At 43.8% G+C, this 16,568-nt stretch overlaps 1 protein-coding gene across 8 annotated transcripts in view; it reads right to left on the reverse strand.

The window, feature by feature from the left end:
• Window positions 1-16,568, reverse strand: part of RUBCNL (rubicon like autophagy enhancer) — a 43,288-nt gene that overhangs the window by 13,129 nt on the left and 13,591 nt on the right. For 5 of the 8 annotated variants that reach the window (XM_086328951.1, XM_086328952.1, XM_086328948.1 and 2 more), the window contains exons 2-8: window positions 11,297-11,923; window positions 7,693-7,775; window positions 7,020-7,230; window positions 4,823-4,921; window positions 4,018-4,078; window positions 3,114-3,246; window positions 1,365-1,510 (exon numbers count right to left, since the gene is read on the reverse strand). In XM_086328951.1, the coding sequence (XP_086185077.1) occupies window positions 1,365-1,510; window positions 3,114-3,246; window positions 4,018-4,078; window positions 4,823-4,921; window positions 7,020-7,230; window positions 7,693-7,775; window positions 11,297-11,831 (1,268 nt within the window). In that variant the 5' untranslated portion in view covers window positions 11,832-11,923. Of the gene's footprint in view, window positions 1-625; window positions 746-1,364; window positions 1,511-3,113; window positions 3,247-4,017; window positions 4,079-4,822; window positions 4,922-7,019; window positions 7,231-7,692; window positions 7,776-11,296; window positions 11,924-14,606; window positions 14,765-16,568 lie in introns of those variants that run through there. The other 3 variants (XR_015137890.1, XR_015137891.1, XM_086328947.1) reach the window with 3 other exon arrangements.

The raw sequence follows: 16,568 nt of genomic DNA on the forward strand, positions 1-16,568 counted from the left end.
ATCCCCAAACTTACTTGGGAAGTTTACAAATGGATCCAGGGACATTTAGATGAATATGAGGTATTGTAAGACAATGCTGTCAAAGATTTTTGGTGAAAGATAGAATATTGAAGTGTTTGCTATTCAACTGTTAGTGTTACAATTCCATATGGGATTTGGCAATATGGAGAAAGTTGTAACACTTTAATACAGTTTAAGGTCAGGAAAAATGGCCAAGGTAAAAATGCATGGTAAAAATATGTGTGCGTGGTAAAAAATGTGTGCTTTAGAGAGAACCCAGAAAAATCCCAGAGGAAAGACAATCCACGTCAAGGGAAGTGACCCCGCCCAAGGCTTGGAGAGGGAACTCTTCTCCCTAAGCAGCCCCAGAGAACTTCCTCATACTCTCCCAAGAGGAAAAAAGGATATAAGGCACCTCTGTGGGGCACAGGCAATGACCACTGCCAGCCCCTTCATAACTCTGCAGTTTGTACACTGTATTAAATACCAACCAAGAGGAATGAAAAAGAATGCATTTGGTTAAAATATCCTTTTGTCTACAATGTCATATACTCTCAGAATAAACAAATTAAACTACTACTTTAAATTATGGGATTCCCAGGTGACTCAGTGGTAAAGAACCCACCTGCCAATGCAGGAGATGCAGGTTCCATCCCTGGGTCAGGAAGATCCCCTGGAGGAGGAAATGGCAACCCACTCCAGTATTCTTGCCTGGAAAATTCCATGGACAGAGGAGCCTGGCAGGCTACAGTCCATGGGGTCACAAAGAGTCAGACATGACTGAGCAACTCAGCACAGCACTACTTTAAATTATTGTATATATTTATATATATATCTATATCCTTTTTGCACCATCTTATTTCTTTGTCTTTTAGAATTTTGTTACTTCTTAGAGAACAGAGATGTTTTCATTTGCATTCTGTCACGTTTTTTAACTGTAAGAGCTCTCCTCAAGATGAAATTTTCCTTTAAAAAAATGAATTCACTGACTTTATTTCACATTGCCCTGGAAAATAGAGTGGTCTAGTCTTAAAATTACTGTATGATATTTTTAAGGTTCACCATTAGCCACTTAATATGAGCCTGTTTACTTTTCAATTATTATGTAATGTTCATAGTTAAGGAAACATAGTTAAGTTCTCAACGTGTCAAAACTTACAGAGACCAAAAGCCCACTATATATGGGGTGCCAAGAAAGCTAACTCAGAAAAATGTGCCCAAGTTTCTTTTTCCTAAAACAAATTTTCCTTTGTCCCTTGGTGTTTTATTTTTTGCCTTCACCCATCTCTATGAAGAGACAGAAGGAACCCATCACAACTTTTGTTTTAACTGGACTGGTGGTCCAAGCAGCAACCTAGACTTACTTGAGTGGTGGATGAATATCAAATATGATTTGAAACCTAGGGGGCGCCCAGTCTCCAGTCCCTCTGATCCTCGACTTCAGTTTAATTTCCTGGACAACATCTGTGCTGGATTCAAAGTCTTTCTGGACCCGCTCTTCATTTATAACCTGCATAAATAACCCAGAAGAGGATTCAGGAGCAACTTAAACAAGCACATTTCAGGAACTGAAATAAAAAGAATGTTCAGATGTATTCCCAACATTAACCTTTACCTTGAAAAATAAAAACTGCCTTTAAGTGAATAACAGAACCTGGCCAGAGCCGTCTCTGTGTCTAAAACCCTCTGCAGGAGAACTGCTTCAGACGCCACCCAGCTGAGATCACTCTGCTCGGTATTTTTAGTTAGTTCTTTTGTTTCCAGACTGCGAATTACTGTAAGTAGGTCAGTGTGAACTGGAATGCCTTCCTGCCTTGCAGAAGCCGAAGCCTCACCCTGCCTAGTCAAGAGCTGACAGACACTGTGGATCTGAATCTCCTTCTCCAGGAATTGTTCTCTGCAGACACTGCCCAGCTTGTACACGTGCAGACCCCACCTCTGACCATGAAACTTTTCTCTTAGCATCTAAAATCAAGACTTCTCTGATTACCATCCACATCCTCCACAGTTTGGCCGCTTTTGAGCCTTACTTCCCAGGAAGATTAAGATGAACGATCCCCCAAACATACCCCACTACCCACAAACATGTTCTCCAACTACATTAAATGACTCTGCTCAACAAACACCACGGGGACTTCCCCGGTGGTCCAGTGGTGAAGACTGTGCTTCTACCGCAGGGGGCGCGGGTTTGATCCCTGGTCAGGGAACTAAGATGACGCAGCCAAAAGAACCAAAACCCAGAAGCACCGGGCACCTCCCAGTCACTTCTACTCCAGCTGCTCCTTTGCCAAGAGTGCCCTTCATACACCCCTACCTGACCTGCTACAGTTCTGCCTGGCCTGATACCTGGCTCAAGTCCTGAGATCTCCATTCAGCCTTTTCAGGTTCCCCTGATGACGTGGAATACCGCCTCCCTTGCACTTCCAGTGTGCTTTCTCTCCTACCCGATGACAGCCTCTGCCACCCCATCCTCTGCCCGCACTGAGCTGCCTGTTTGGAGGGCAGAGCACTCCACAAGGGGACCAGCCTGGACTTTCAAATGAGGCAGCCTGGGAGCTCAACTCCTGCTTTACCACTGACCAGCCCCGCTGAGGGTCTGCAACTAACACCTTAAACTTAAAATAACGGGCTTCCATGGTGGTCTAGTGGTTAAGAATCCACCTGGCAATGCATGGCACATGCGTTTGATCCCTGGTCCGGGAAGATTCCACATGCCGCAGGGCAACTAAGCCTGTGAGCTGTAACTACTGAGCCCATGCGCTGCAACAAGGGAAGCCACTGCAATGAGAGGCCCTTGCACTAGCCCCGGCTCACCACAACTAGAGAAAAACCTGTGCCTAGCAATGAAGACCCAGCACAGCCATAAATGAATGAGTAAATAAATTAAATTAACAATAGCATCTACCTCACAGGAGATATGTGACGATTAAGACATGAATTGCTGAGCACAGGCCCTGGTGCATTACAAATGCCCAATAAACATCAGATTCGTCCTTCCTTTCGAGTCTCCCCTAACGCCCAGGAGCCATACAAGGAAACACAGAAACCTCTGATGTGGAGAGCAGGCAAAATGAGAATTTAAGAACTGAAGATCAAATTCTGTTGAGACTTACTATGGAGCCAGCTGCATCGAGAGAGCCTGTCAGCTGATAATGAACTTCTGCCAGCATCCAGCATTTCCTGAATACGCGGTATAACTCTTTGGCTATTAGCTCAGCAGAATTGAAGTTTGGCTCATGAATGACACTGCAATGTAAGAGATGCAAACATGGAAAATTATTTTCATAAGAAGTGTGTTAAGGGTCTTTTGCTGTGGGTTTTTAACTATTTCCCCTCCCCCCTTGAAAAAAGCAGAGGAGATGACACAGAGCAGACCATGTGTGTGTCAACCACACCCCAGTGGTTATCTTACTTAACTCAATCCTTCCACGTTCCACAGAGCAGCTTGTGTTTATTGAGGGTACCAAGGTGGGGAGGGGTGGTGAGAAGAGGACCAGGTTTAAAGTCAGAAGACCTGGGTTCAAGCCCTCTCTTTTGTGCCCCCATGGACTGCAGCCCAGCAGGCTCCTCAGTCCATGGGATTTCCTAGGCAAGAATACTGGAGTGGGTTGTCATTCCTTCTCCAGGGGATCTTCCCCACCCAGGGATCGAACCCATGTCTCCTGCATTGGCAAGTGGATTCTTCTCCACTGAACGAACTGGGAAGCAAGTTCAAGTTCCCCCACTGCTATTTAACAGCATGGTGTCTGGATGTACATCTCATCTGAACCTCAGTTTCTACACCCATAAAATTGGGTTTAAAAACCCCTGCCCATCCCACCCATGAGGATTAAATGAGAATGTGTACAAAAGTCTTTCAAACACTCTAAAAACACTGTAGGAACTTTCGTGGTGATTGTTTCATTTCTAAACAGTGATCCCTGTCATTGGAACTGACTGAATTTGGCCCAAGATGTCAGAGGCCTGGTGTGATGGCCTAGGGGTCTGTGTGCTAATGAAAGTGGGAGGGAGAGATACCTCTTAGAGGTGTCGGAGGAACATCCACAGGGCTCTGTGGTATTGCTGAAATCTCCAAGTTCTGTGGGAAAATCAAAGAAAAGGTAATGGAGGGCTTTTAGTCTGTTTCTCTTAACCACAGTCAATTTGATACGAACACAAAACTGCTGCTGCTAAGTCGCTTCAGTCGTGTCCGACTCTGTGTGACCCTGTAGACGGCAGCCCACCAGGCTCCCCCGTCCCTGGGTCCCTGGGATTCTCCAGGCAAGAACACTGAAGCAGGTTGCCATTTCCTTCTCCAATGCATGAAAGTGAAAAGCGAAAGTGAAATCGCTCAGTCCTGTCTGACTCCCAGCGACCCCATGGACTGCAGCCTACCAGGCTCCTCCATCCATGGGATTTTCCAGGCAAGAGTACTGGAGTGGGGTGCCATTGCCTTCTAACACAAAACTAGCTGCCTACATCTCAGAAAGGACCAGTTATTCAAGATCTCCATCCTTCAGGTTCTTTTGCGTTTCTGTTGTGAGACAACAGCTATTATGAGGCCACAGATGGGATTTTATATATGCTTATCTGAAATTTCACCAAAATATAAAGGAGGGGGCCAAACAGATATCAGACCCTAATGGTATCTGCTTTTGCATTCAAATCTACGTGAGATGAGGGATTAATATCAAGACATCGTATTTTTTTTAATACCAGGGACACGGTCTGATTTGGGGAGGGCTTTCCCTGAATGACACGGTCATGTATCGTGCGTGATGCGTGTCATCAGGCGTGTGGGGGAGGGTGCCTCCGTCACGGCCCACGAGTTTCCAAATCTCACCTACGATAACGAAGTCATCGAAGTCACATTTGCAGTCCTCTTCCGTCACCTCAGAGAAAGTAGGTGTTTCAACCACCGGGCTGACCTGTAACACGCAACCTAGAGAAGACAGGAAGAAGAGAAAAAGACTGTCCAACCTGCAACACCCGGCTAAATTGAAACGGAGGAATGAAAGGGCTGCGGTGACTTGAAAAGAATTTTAAAATTCAGCTGCAATAATCAGGAAGGTCAGGGGGTGAGGAGGGAGGTGGGAGGGGAGTTCAGCATGGCGGGGACACATGTATGCCTAGGACCGATTCATGTTGATGCATGGCAAAAACCATCTCAATATTGTAAAGTACTTATCCTCCAATTAGAAAGGGCAGGGAGCTATTTTTGTGTTGTCCTTATGTTCACAAGATTAAGTGAAACAGACTGATGAGTCTATTGGGGTCCATAGGAGTATTCTACTTATTTGGAAGTTTGAAATTTCTACAATACAAAGTTTAACAAATGGAAGAGACGGGAGAAACAATCTTTTGTTGTTGTCGTTCACAGTAAGGAAAGGAGTACAGGTGACATGAACATTGCACTAGGTTGAGTGTGCGTGCTCGCTCCCTCGGTCGTGTCCAACTCTTCGTGACCCCGTGGACTGCAGCCCTCCATGGGATTTCCCAGGCAAGAATAACTGGAGTAGGTATCAAACCCATGTCTCCTGTGTCTCCTGCATTGGCAGGCAGATGCTTTACCATTGAGCCACCTGGGGAGCCCACTAGGTTGAATATGTTCCCCTAAATGTCCCCTACCAGCACCTGTGAACATGACTTCATACGGAAATAAGGTCATTGTAATCAAGTTAAGCTGTGGTCATGCTGGATCAGGGTGAGTCCTAGAGCCAATGTGAGTGATGTTGTAAAAAAGACAGAAGTTTGTACACAGACACGGATACTCAGAGACCAAACATCCTGTGAACATGGAGGGATGCTCTACAAGCCAGGAGCAGCAGCAACTGCCCAGAGTCTGGAAACAGGCAGGGACCAAATTCTCCCTCAAAGCCTCTAGAAGAAACCAACCTTCCAGACAATTCCATGGCCGACCTGTGACCTCCATGATTGTGAAAGGATCCATTTGTGTCGTCTTACACCACCCAATTTGAGTATTTTGCTACAGGTCCTTCAAGACACTAATACAGATATGTTCATGCTTTCCTATCCCTAATACCAGTTTGGAGAATTAGCCTAAGAATGTCTTTACACAGAGAGACAGAAAAGTGAAAAAGGAAGGTTGTGATCACAAAGGAGTTTTTAAATCCATTTAAAGTGTTAAAATATTGAAAGCCACCTAAATGCCAAATAACTGGGGAAAGACTTTGCAAATCATGCTGTTACTTCAAGAAACACCCTCACTGAAAAACTGTGATCACAGATAAACCATTCTAGCTGGGGGATATCAGCTTCTCAGCTTTGGTTTCCTCCTGGGTTAATGGGGGCAGTTTCACCCACTTCTGTGTTTCTTACACTCTTTTGATCATGATCAGCAGTAACATACAATTTACTTTGCAACCTGGCACAGGCATAAAATATATATAACTGATAAAGTTCCAGGAAGCATCGCTCACCCCATGTGAGGCATGTGCTGATACTGTGCAGTTGTTTGCTTGCCTTTTTAATACTGTCTGGATCAAGCTGCAATTTGTTGAACTCTGCTCTACCTCATGAAGTAACCTCTATGACCACAAATGTCACAAGGGTGGTACTTGATATAAGATCAATTTTTTATCTGGGTGGTAGAAATATTTTAAATTTTTATTTAATATATTAATATTAAAAAAATTTCAGCTATACATGAGCTTCCAGTCAACCATTCAACACATACTTATAAAGTATTTCAGGCAAAGCCCTACCTGTGGATTCCCAACATCTGTGGATACCCAGTGCATCACGGACTCCTTGTTACCAGGATGAATGAAAGAGGACAAAGTAGGGAAGGAAGCCAGTGTAAAGAAGAGGAATGCTGGGTGACAAGACAGAGGAAGGGGAAGAGCAGGATGAAGCCTAAGAAAAAGCACGTGGATTTCACAACTGAGTGGTACATGGTGACCACTTCCAAGCCAAGTAGCAGAAATGGCAGGGATCATCAGGTTACTCCAGAAGGACAGGGTTTGACAGATGTGTGGGGAGAATACAGCAGAAAGCTTCCTCATATTTCCCCCACTCACCTTCATAGCCACTGTCAGACGAAGTGGAAGACCCAGATTCCTGCTTTACGTGGGTATAAAAGGTCCCTTCCAAGTCTGCCTGACTGTTCCCAAGTGACCTGCTGGCCTCTTCTGTACTCCAGGTCTCTGTGTGCTGCTGACTTAGAATATTACACTTCATTTTCTCCATGACTGATATAATCATATCTGCAACGTAAAAGTGGGCATTTTCCTGCAGAGGCAAAGATGATCAGTTAAAATTCTCACAAGCATAATCAACTTGGTTTTTTTTTCCCCCCAGTGAGGGTGTATTAGATTGAAACATCAAGAAGTTATATTTAAGTGAAGTTAATGCATAGACATGTATTTATTTCACTGTGTTATCATAGGTCATTACATCAAGAATAGCCCATATCTTCCAGAGGTGGAAGATTTAGCCCACTGCAACCAAAAGATGATGCAAGTTGAATTTCCTGTGGTATTAAATCCTAGATTGGTGGTGTTGCAATGGGAGACATTACTCATCAATCATGGAAAATTTCCCAGCTGAGGTCAGACCCTACCAGTCAAATGTTGAAATGAAACATTTGCCATGCCTCCTCCAGTGCGGTTTACAGACTGAAATCAGAACAGGCATACTCCAAAGTGTTAATCCTCTTGGTGGTTTTAAAAAGAAGAAGGAAGCCATGTTCACCTTTTCTACATCAACAGGGAGAACGAATGCCTCTGGTGAGAAGGAATTTGAGGAAACAGTTCTTCCGCCAACTTGAACAGCATCTGCCAATACAGCAAGTTATTAAAAATGGAGAAAAAGAAATTCAAAGTTTATCTACGAAAACAATTTTAGGGAGTGACTTTCAAATGTTGTTTAAAATATTAGCACAATTCTAGAATAAAATAGGATGACACAAGAAGAAAGACTCCTCTGATGGTAGGCCTTGTAGGTGGCAGAGGGTCATTATTTCTGCAAGAAGCTATTGAATAACTTGAGAGGAACCCTTAGAGAAGGCACGGGAGAACCATGGGAATGGAGGAGAGCAATGAGGAAAGAGGGGAAAGAGAAGAGAGTCATGGAAACTACCTACAGGAGATGGAGGGTGAGAAGGAATTGTCTGGAAGCAAGACCATAAGAATTACGGGATCCTTCCTCCAACTCACTGCAAATGACCTAAAACTTCCTGTTTACAGTAACAAAATCTATCTGAAAAAGGTCAGCACCGCTTCTCTAAAATGATCTTCCTCTAGTCAGAAACAAGAAGAAACTGCAGAGGTTATATTCGGCTGACTCATCCATTCTGCATCCTTATTAAGCCACTGCATTACTGGCAATGAACGCCACCAAGACAAAAATGAGGTCTGTCATGTGATATCTGATTGCAGCACATAAGGCAAAACATTTCTGTGACATCCATGAGCGCTGCTGTATCAACCTGATGAATCAGAACCAAGTGCTACAGATGTCTTGATGGTTTTAAAGCTCTCGGGGTGGCAAGCAGACAGGCAAGCAGGATTCCTCCAACTATTGCAGGGAAAACTGACTCCATGACGGGTCTGCCGCTTTTACTTTAACCTGTGCTTCCCCATTGCTTTGGTTCACTATCCTGTCCATACCTAATGGTCTGCCTCAGGGAACCCTGCTGCTCTGCCTGAATGTTAAACCAAAATGCCTTCTGTTTAGGACCCTGTCCTCCAGTGGATGGCTATAGGAAGGAAGAAATTAACACATTCCTTCCTGGAGGCTGGCCATTCCAGGAGGTATTTGTAAGATTAATGGTCTTTTTTTACTTTACCTCCTCACTTCCCCCATATCTGTTCTATAAAAGAACCTGGCATCCAGACCCTCATAAGATGGTTATTTTGAGACATTAGTCTACCATCTTCTGGGTCAGCCGGCTTTCTGAATAAAGTCATAGTCCTTGCCGCAATACCTCATCTCTCAGTTAATTGACCTGTCGTGTGATGAGCAGAGTGGGTTTGGACTCAGTAACATAACCCCTTCCTTGCCTCGTGTTCAAGAACTCCAGTGTTCCATTGAAGACTTTGGTCCTCTTAGCTTCAGAAGCCATCTGGGGTGGGCAAACTTTTTCTGAAAAGGACTAATTATAATAAATGTAGGACCTGAGGGCCACACAGCACCTGCTGCAATTATTACTTGGTTCTGCCATTGCCCTGAGAAAGCAGCTATAAACAAAACAAACACAGCTTTATCTATAAAATCAGAAGTCTGGTGGCATTTGGTTACAGGTCCTGGTTTGGGGACTCTGAGGATAGAGCGGGAAATGCAGAGAAAAGTCAAGCAGTGGCTTCCAGTTCCAGCTCTCTACACACCAGCTGTGCCTCTATAGTAAAATTTCCTCATCCTAGGAATTAGGATAATCATTTTATTAGGAAACCGAAGGAGCTAAGGAATGTAGAAGCACTGTAAACGTGTAGATGCTTTGCCAACAAAAGGAACTGTTTCTTACAGCCTCAGGAAATGCAGACAGGCTCAGCTGTGTTTCCTTCCCATATAATCTAAGAAAGGAAATTCCCGCTACTGCCATTTGAGATGCAGCAGATCCAGGAAAATGCCTCATAATGGCAAATGCCTGTTCTGCCCATTGCTGCCCCTACACCAAAGAAAGAAAGGACCACGTCACTCGGGACTTCTTTTCCTTAAGCCCGGGGAATGAATCCCCTCGCCAGGTTTAAGACAGGTGGCCAAAAAAATGGAGTGGTTTGTTAAAGGTCCTTAGAGAGATTGCTAGGGTCACTGTCTTTGGACAAAAGGGGCTGGTGTGTTTGTTTTCTTTCTGGGGCAAAGGATAATTTTATTTACTTTTCTTTACAGATATCCTTTGATTTGGACCATTTTTTTTAAAGCCTTTATTGAATTTGTTACAATACTGCTTCTGTTTTATGTTTTGTTTTGTTTTTAAGCTGAGAGGCATGTGGGATCTTAGCTTCCTGAGCAGAGATTTAACCTGCTCCCTCTGTACTGGGAAGCGAAGTTGTAACCACTGAACCACCAGGGAAGTCCCAGAAAGGATAATTTTAAACTGCAGAACAACTTCTTGCACAGGAGCCAAAAAGTTATTTGGGGCAGGGGTACACTAGGTCCTAAAGATCATCTGCTCTTCATAACTTGTCGTGGTGGTGGTCTGTGGGAAAGAAGACTTCCAATTTTCTCTCTTTTCTCCTCACCCTCCCGTGAGACAATCAAGTAGGAGACTAATTTCTAAGTTTTCAACCACTAAATTTGCAAGTCACTTTTTTCCTGAGAACTATCCAGGCAGGTGAGCAAAAGGAGAAAAAAGGCCTGCAATCAGACTGAGCTACTGAGCACGCACGCCATCTGACTGTGCCATACTGCTCAAACTTGGTTCTTATCTCAAAGTTAGCTCATTGAAAAGATTGTCCAGAATCTGCTTATTCTTAAATTGTATGTTAAAGATTGTCACCAGCTTTGAGTTTTCAAAAGTTTCAGTAGAACAAATAAACCTCATATTTTAGAAAAGGGAGAGGACTGGTTTCTGCTAATGAGAAATAAATATACTTGCGTGTACACACACACACACACACACACACAGGCAGCTTTTAAATTGCTTTGAAATAAACTTCCTTGACTATTTGAACTAGGATTCCAACAAAAACACAAATTAATGCAAAGTGTGAATATAGTATAATTAATATTTAAAATTACCTAACCATGCCAGAAATCATAACAAGAACAGCTTAATTTATTGACTCAAGTGGCATCTGGCATGGATTACTTGGGTTTCAGAATTTTGGCATTTTAGGAATATGTGCCTGACCTTAGAGCAACGGGAGACCTGGTTTTAATTGGAAAAAAGTTTTGTCCAGTTTGGAGGAATTGTGGTTCCTGTTTTTAAACCTTACTATTTTTCTAGTCACACCCTGTCCAGGTAAATCTAACAGGTGAGGCGTGTTCCTCTCCCACACGAGCACTGGTGTGAACTGGGGCTCACTCTGTGGGGATCACCTTCCACCATCATGCTAAATGCAGAGCACTTCTGGTGCTCTCCTGCAGGGCCCATACCCGTGCTCTAAGATGACAGCTGACACTGATTATTGAGTAAGTTCTCCTACAGTCTCAGGAGAAAGGGAATTCTTGACTCCATCAGTTGTGACCCTCCCAGTGGCTGGGCTAAAGACGATATGAACTGAGCTGGTGCCCTGGCTGGTGAGCATCCTGGAAAACCGGTAGCCTTTTCCTCACGAGGAACACTCAGCCTCAGCCCCAAGCAAGAGCAGGTGTGAGATCAGACAGGAAGGGTGGAAGTCCAAACTAGAGTTACCTGCATCAGCAGAAGCTGTCAGCTGGGAAGGCTTGAAAAAAGCCCTGCCATCCTCAGGACATGGGGGACCGGACACAGTCTTGGAGCTCGTGATCAGAGACGTGTGAGGACAGCGTCTTGGAAGCCCTGCCCGCTCTTCCTTCAAGGTAACAGAGGAGTCACTGCCATTGCCAGCTGTGCCCCAGGCAGAGGAGCTGCCCAGAGAGTCTGTGGTGCCCTTCGGCAGTGATGTCTCCACCACGGAGTCACCAAGAGACAAGGGTGAAGTGCCCAAGGGAGATTTGGTGTTGGACGCAGTGTGGCTCTCTCTGTTCCCCACTGCGAGCACCTGGGGGGATGCATCCTGCAGTTGTTGCTGCGCACACGGAGGGTTAATCCAGGCAGCTCTGTGCCTTGTGAACCTGATGTCTGATGGGCAGAAGGGGTGCTCAGTGTCCAGGAGGCTGGGCAAGCCATCAGTGTTGCCTGGGTCATCGCTGACCCCTTCCCAGGGTTCCACAGGTGAGTCCTGCCGGCCCGAAGACTGTGACACCATCTTCAGGGCTCAGGGCTAGTGTGAATTCCCTTGTGCTGTTGGACTGGACCTTGAACTCACCACATGGTGAGTTGGAGGGCTGGAGAGCTTATCTGCAATGAGTGAGAAACATTTACCATAAACAAGGGCTCAATCATATTTTTTTAACTCCACATTCTTATGAGGAAGCAAAGAAACTTCATGTTTCAACAGAGTCTGGATTTTTCCCTATACAACACAGTAAACTCCACTTAGATTTACAAGTAAAATATTAATAAATAAGTTGGCCATAAAACTAGCAGCAAATGTAAGGGATATGACACTGAGATAGGAAAGGGGTTTCAAAGCATAAAAATAATTCTTTTCATGCAAGGATAAAGCCGTATAAGGATACTGCTGATAAAAAACTAAAACAACAGCAAAATGTAAAACATCCCATGCATTATTTCAAAATTAAATGTCAAACCCAAAATGGGAATGCTGCCTAGGAGTAAAGACATGTTTTTGTAGGTTTTTAAATTATTATTATTGGGGTATAATTGCTTTACAATGTTGTGTTAGTATCTGCTGTACAAAAGAAGTGAATCAGCTCTAAGTATACCTATATCCCCTCCCTCTTGGATATTCCTCCCAACCCCCACCCCACCCTTCTGGGTCATCACAGAGCACTGAGCTGAGCTGCCTGCTTAACAGTAGGTTCCCACTAGCTAGCTATTTTACATATGGTAGTATATGTATGTTTCTTCTTTTTATTTAGTTTGTGGTCGTATTTCAACAAAGTGGACCCATGGCATGTGAAACGGAGAACAACCAACAGCACTAAAAACTTGGTTTTGTGTAACTTTACACGAGCTTATGAAACTTACTTAGATTATAAAAGCAATAAAAATTCATGATTTGCTTACAATATCTAAAGAACACACTGTGATCTAGATGCTGTCTTTTTAAAACGGTCCACTCGCTTTTTAGCTACATTTTTAGCATTAGTAAATTAGGCAATGATTACAATGTTGAGAGCGACACAGATGAGAAGCACTCGTCACTAATTACAGCCCAGCACGTGTGTCTTCCTAACACTCTCCCACTGTCCCTCACATTGTAAAGCTGAGCCTTCAACAGTCACTGTGAGATTGGCAAGGGGAAGGTTTAGCAATGAAGGTGTCTGCTTGGACACTGAGCCTAAATGAAGGGTGAACTCCATGGGTACAGTTCAATGAGCCGAGGCTCTGGTCCTCATAAAGTTCCAGGGCTTTAAACGTCATCTTTATGTATACAGGTGACTCCCACATAGATCTGTATTCCTGACCTCCCCTGACCTCCCCTGAACTCCAGACGAGTGTATCCTACTGCTTATTTGACATTTGTCTAGGGGCATCACACCTGATATATCCAAAGAAACACCGATTTCTGCACTGCCCCCCCCACCCCGCCCCTCCAGCCAAATCTGCTCCTTCCTGGTTTTCCCCATCTCAGGAAACATACCCCCGCCCCAGTTGCTGAAGTCTCAAATCTAGGAGTCATCATGACCCTATCTTCCAGAGCTCTCCATCTTTAACCCACCAGCAAGCTTATTCCTGAACTTCCCCAGTAGCTCAGAGGTAAAGAATCTGCCTGCTGATGCAGGAGAGGCAGGAGACTTAGGTCCGATCTCTGGGTGGGGAATATCCCTGGAGGAGGAAATGGCAACCCAATCTGGTATTCTTGTCTAGGAAATCCCAAGGACAAAGGATCCTGGCAGGTTACAGTCCACGGAGTCACAGAGAGTCAGACGTGACTGAGCACAACAACAACGAGCTTACATCTATAGCTGCCACCTAGTCTAAGGCACCATTTTTCCAGTGGTCTCCCTGATTCTTCTCTCACCTGCTTATAATCAAGTTATTCAGAGATATTTTTTATAAATCTAAATCAATCCCCTATCTGACCCTGTCAACTACACATTGGCACTTGCCGTCTACCTCTACAAGGATTAAACGAGATGCTGAAGCTACTGATTTTCAACACTCCCTGAAGGGGTTCAGGGTGGAGAGCAGAAAGGAGGCACCCTGTGCTCCGGGGGCGAGCAGGACCGGCAGGATAGGTCTCCAGATAGTTAGATGTTTTCAGGAGCTGATTTTATGATCCAACTTGTATATCTCCTCATATCTAGAAAAGCCCTAAAATCCTTCATGGTGATGACTACTCATGACTAGCAGAAAGCATCACGAAGACTAGCAGAAAACTTTTGGGAAAATATGTGCTTGATTGCATATACTCTCGCAATACTAAAATCACATATATACTGACCTTCCCCCGCCTCCTTGGAGCAGTTTCTCAGAGCTATCAGAGGTGCTGTCTCCCAGGCGAGACCCCTCATTTTGCCTCAAATAAAACTTAACTCACAGGCTTCCCTGGTGGCTCAGTAGTAAAGAATCCGCCTGCCAATGCAGGAGACACAAGTTCGATCCCTGGACTGGGAAGATCCCACCTGCTGACGAGCAACTAAGCCTGTACACCACAACCACTGAGCCAGTGCTCTACAGCCCAGGAACTCAACTACGGAGCCCACGAGCTGCAACTAGAGAAAAGCCCGTGCAGCAACAAAGACCCAGCACAGCTAAAAAATATATAAATGAAAATTATGTAATTATAAATCACATCAATACTTATATTAATAATTATAAATTATATTAATATAAATAAAGTTATATAAAATAAAACTTAACTTGTAACTCTCACGTGTATTTTTTAAAGTTGACAACTCCCACCTCCATCATAGCTTCCCATTAAATCTTGAATAAAATCCAAAATCCTTACCTTGTTCTCCACGCACGACACAACCCTGTCCTGCAGACTTCTCTGGCCTGTCCACCCTCTGTCAGTCCCAGCTATGAAGCAAGCTCTTGACTCCCACAAGCTCTTGTTCAGCTTCTGTTCTAGTCCCTCTGCGTGGACGGCTCTCCCCTCAAATGACCACACGTCTGACACCTTCCTGTCTTATATACTCCTGGGTTTATGAATGACTTCCTCAAAGAAGTCTTTCCTAACCACCACACAGTTCCCTGGTTACACCTTATCACACCACTTTGCTTAATCTTCAGCACAGCAGCTGTCACTTCCTGCTGCTTACTGTCATCCTCATCTACCTCTCCACCCCCGACTAGAAGCTCCAGGAAAGCAGGGGCCTTGTCTCAGAGTGGCCGATGGGGGCTCAGTAAGAGCTACAGACTGAGTGAACAAATCCACCAAAATGAAAACAGAGTTACAGGCTAGAGAAAAGACTTCTGTGATTGATACAACTGCTGTAGTATCATGGCAGACCTTCTCATCAGAGATGAGAGTGAATCCCTGTTTCCTAAAGATATGAAATTTTTCTCACCCAATGCTTACAAATAGACCCAAAAAGGCAATGTGAAAATCGTTCTAAAGATCTTTGGGTTTTCTTGATTTGGGGGTCTTCCATTCTAGGTCACAGCTTTTGGAGTGATGCAGGAGACAATGTTGTTCAGTCACTAAGTTGTGTCCGACTCTTTGTGACCCCATGGACTGTAATCCACCAGGCTCCTCTGTCCATAGCATTTCCCAGGCAAGAATACTGGAATGGCTCACCATTTCCTTCTCCAGGAGATCTTTCCAGACCAGGAATCAAACCTATGTCTCCTGCATTGGGAGACAGATTCTTTACCACTGAGCTACCAAGGAAGACTGATGCAGGAGACAGACAGACAGACATATATGTGTGTGTGTGTGTGTGTACACCAACTCAATGGACATGAGTTTGCATAAACTCCGGGAGTTGGTGATGGACAGGGAGGCCTGGCGTCCTGCAGTCCATGGATTCACAAAGAGTCAGACACAACTGAGCGACTGGACTGAACTGAATGTGTATATATATGCCATCCTGAGAACACAATCTCCAGATCATCAGTCACAAAATATCACAGGATTTGGCGATAAACTGCCAGCTGTCACTATCTGAAGTGTTTCATCTTCCTTCTCCTGAGCTCAAATCCCACCTGTGCCCCAATTTCTGTCACACATCTTTTCCTCTCCAGTAATTTCAAGTTATAATTACAAAAAAAAAAAAAAGCCAACCCATGACTATGGTTTTATAAAATGCCCCAAACATAGAAGTCTAGAGTAAAAAGTGAGGCCTTCTCATCACACCAAGCCCCACCAACCCCAATTCTTTCCCAGAAATAACACTGTTAACCATTTTATTCCTTCCAGATCTTCTATGAATTAACATACATATGTCAGATCAGAAGATTTGTCATGTTTTCTTTTTTATACACACGTGATCACATGGGACATATGCTGAATATACTTTCTTTTTCTCTCAATAATATGTCTTGAGGGCACATACTCTTTTTTTTTTAAACTATCTTACCACTTTTAGGGTATAAATGTATCATAATTTCTTAGTCATATTCCTATTAATGAAAATTTATCTTCAGTTTTTTACTATAATAAAATATACAGCAATGAACATCTTCACATAGCTTTTGTTGATTTTCTTTTATTATATCTTTTCTTTTACTACTTCTAATTTTAGTTCTCAGCCCATGGCCTGTGATAATCTTACTATTTCCAAAAGAATGGAGCTATGTAAGTCATGTTTTATTCTCATATTTCTACATATCATATTTAGTTTTCTGTGATAGATGATTACAGCTGAGAAATCATATGGTAAGTAATAGTGTGATCCCTGTGTTTTTATAAACAGATTAAAGTTAATAATTCAAAGAGAATGATGTTAATTATGAGCCTCTCAGATAT

This window comes from Bos grunniens, chromosome 12 (genome assembly GCF_055505025.1).
Source record: "Bos grunniens cultivar Pamir isolate PY7600 chromosome 12, Bosgru_T2T1.0, whole genome shotgun sequence".
Lineage (NCBI taxonomy): Eukaryota > Metazoa > Chordata > Mammalia > Artiodactyla > Bovidae > Bos > Bos grunniens.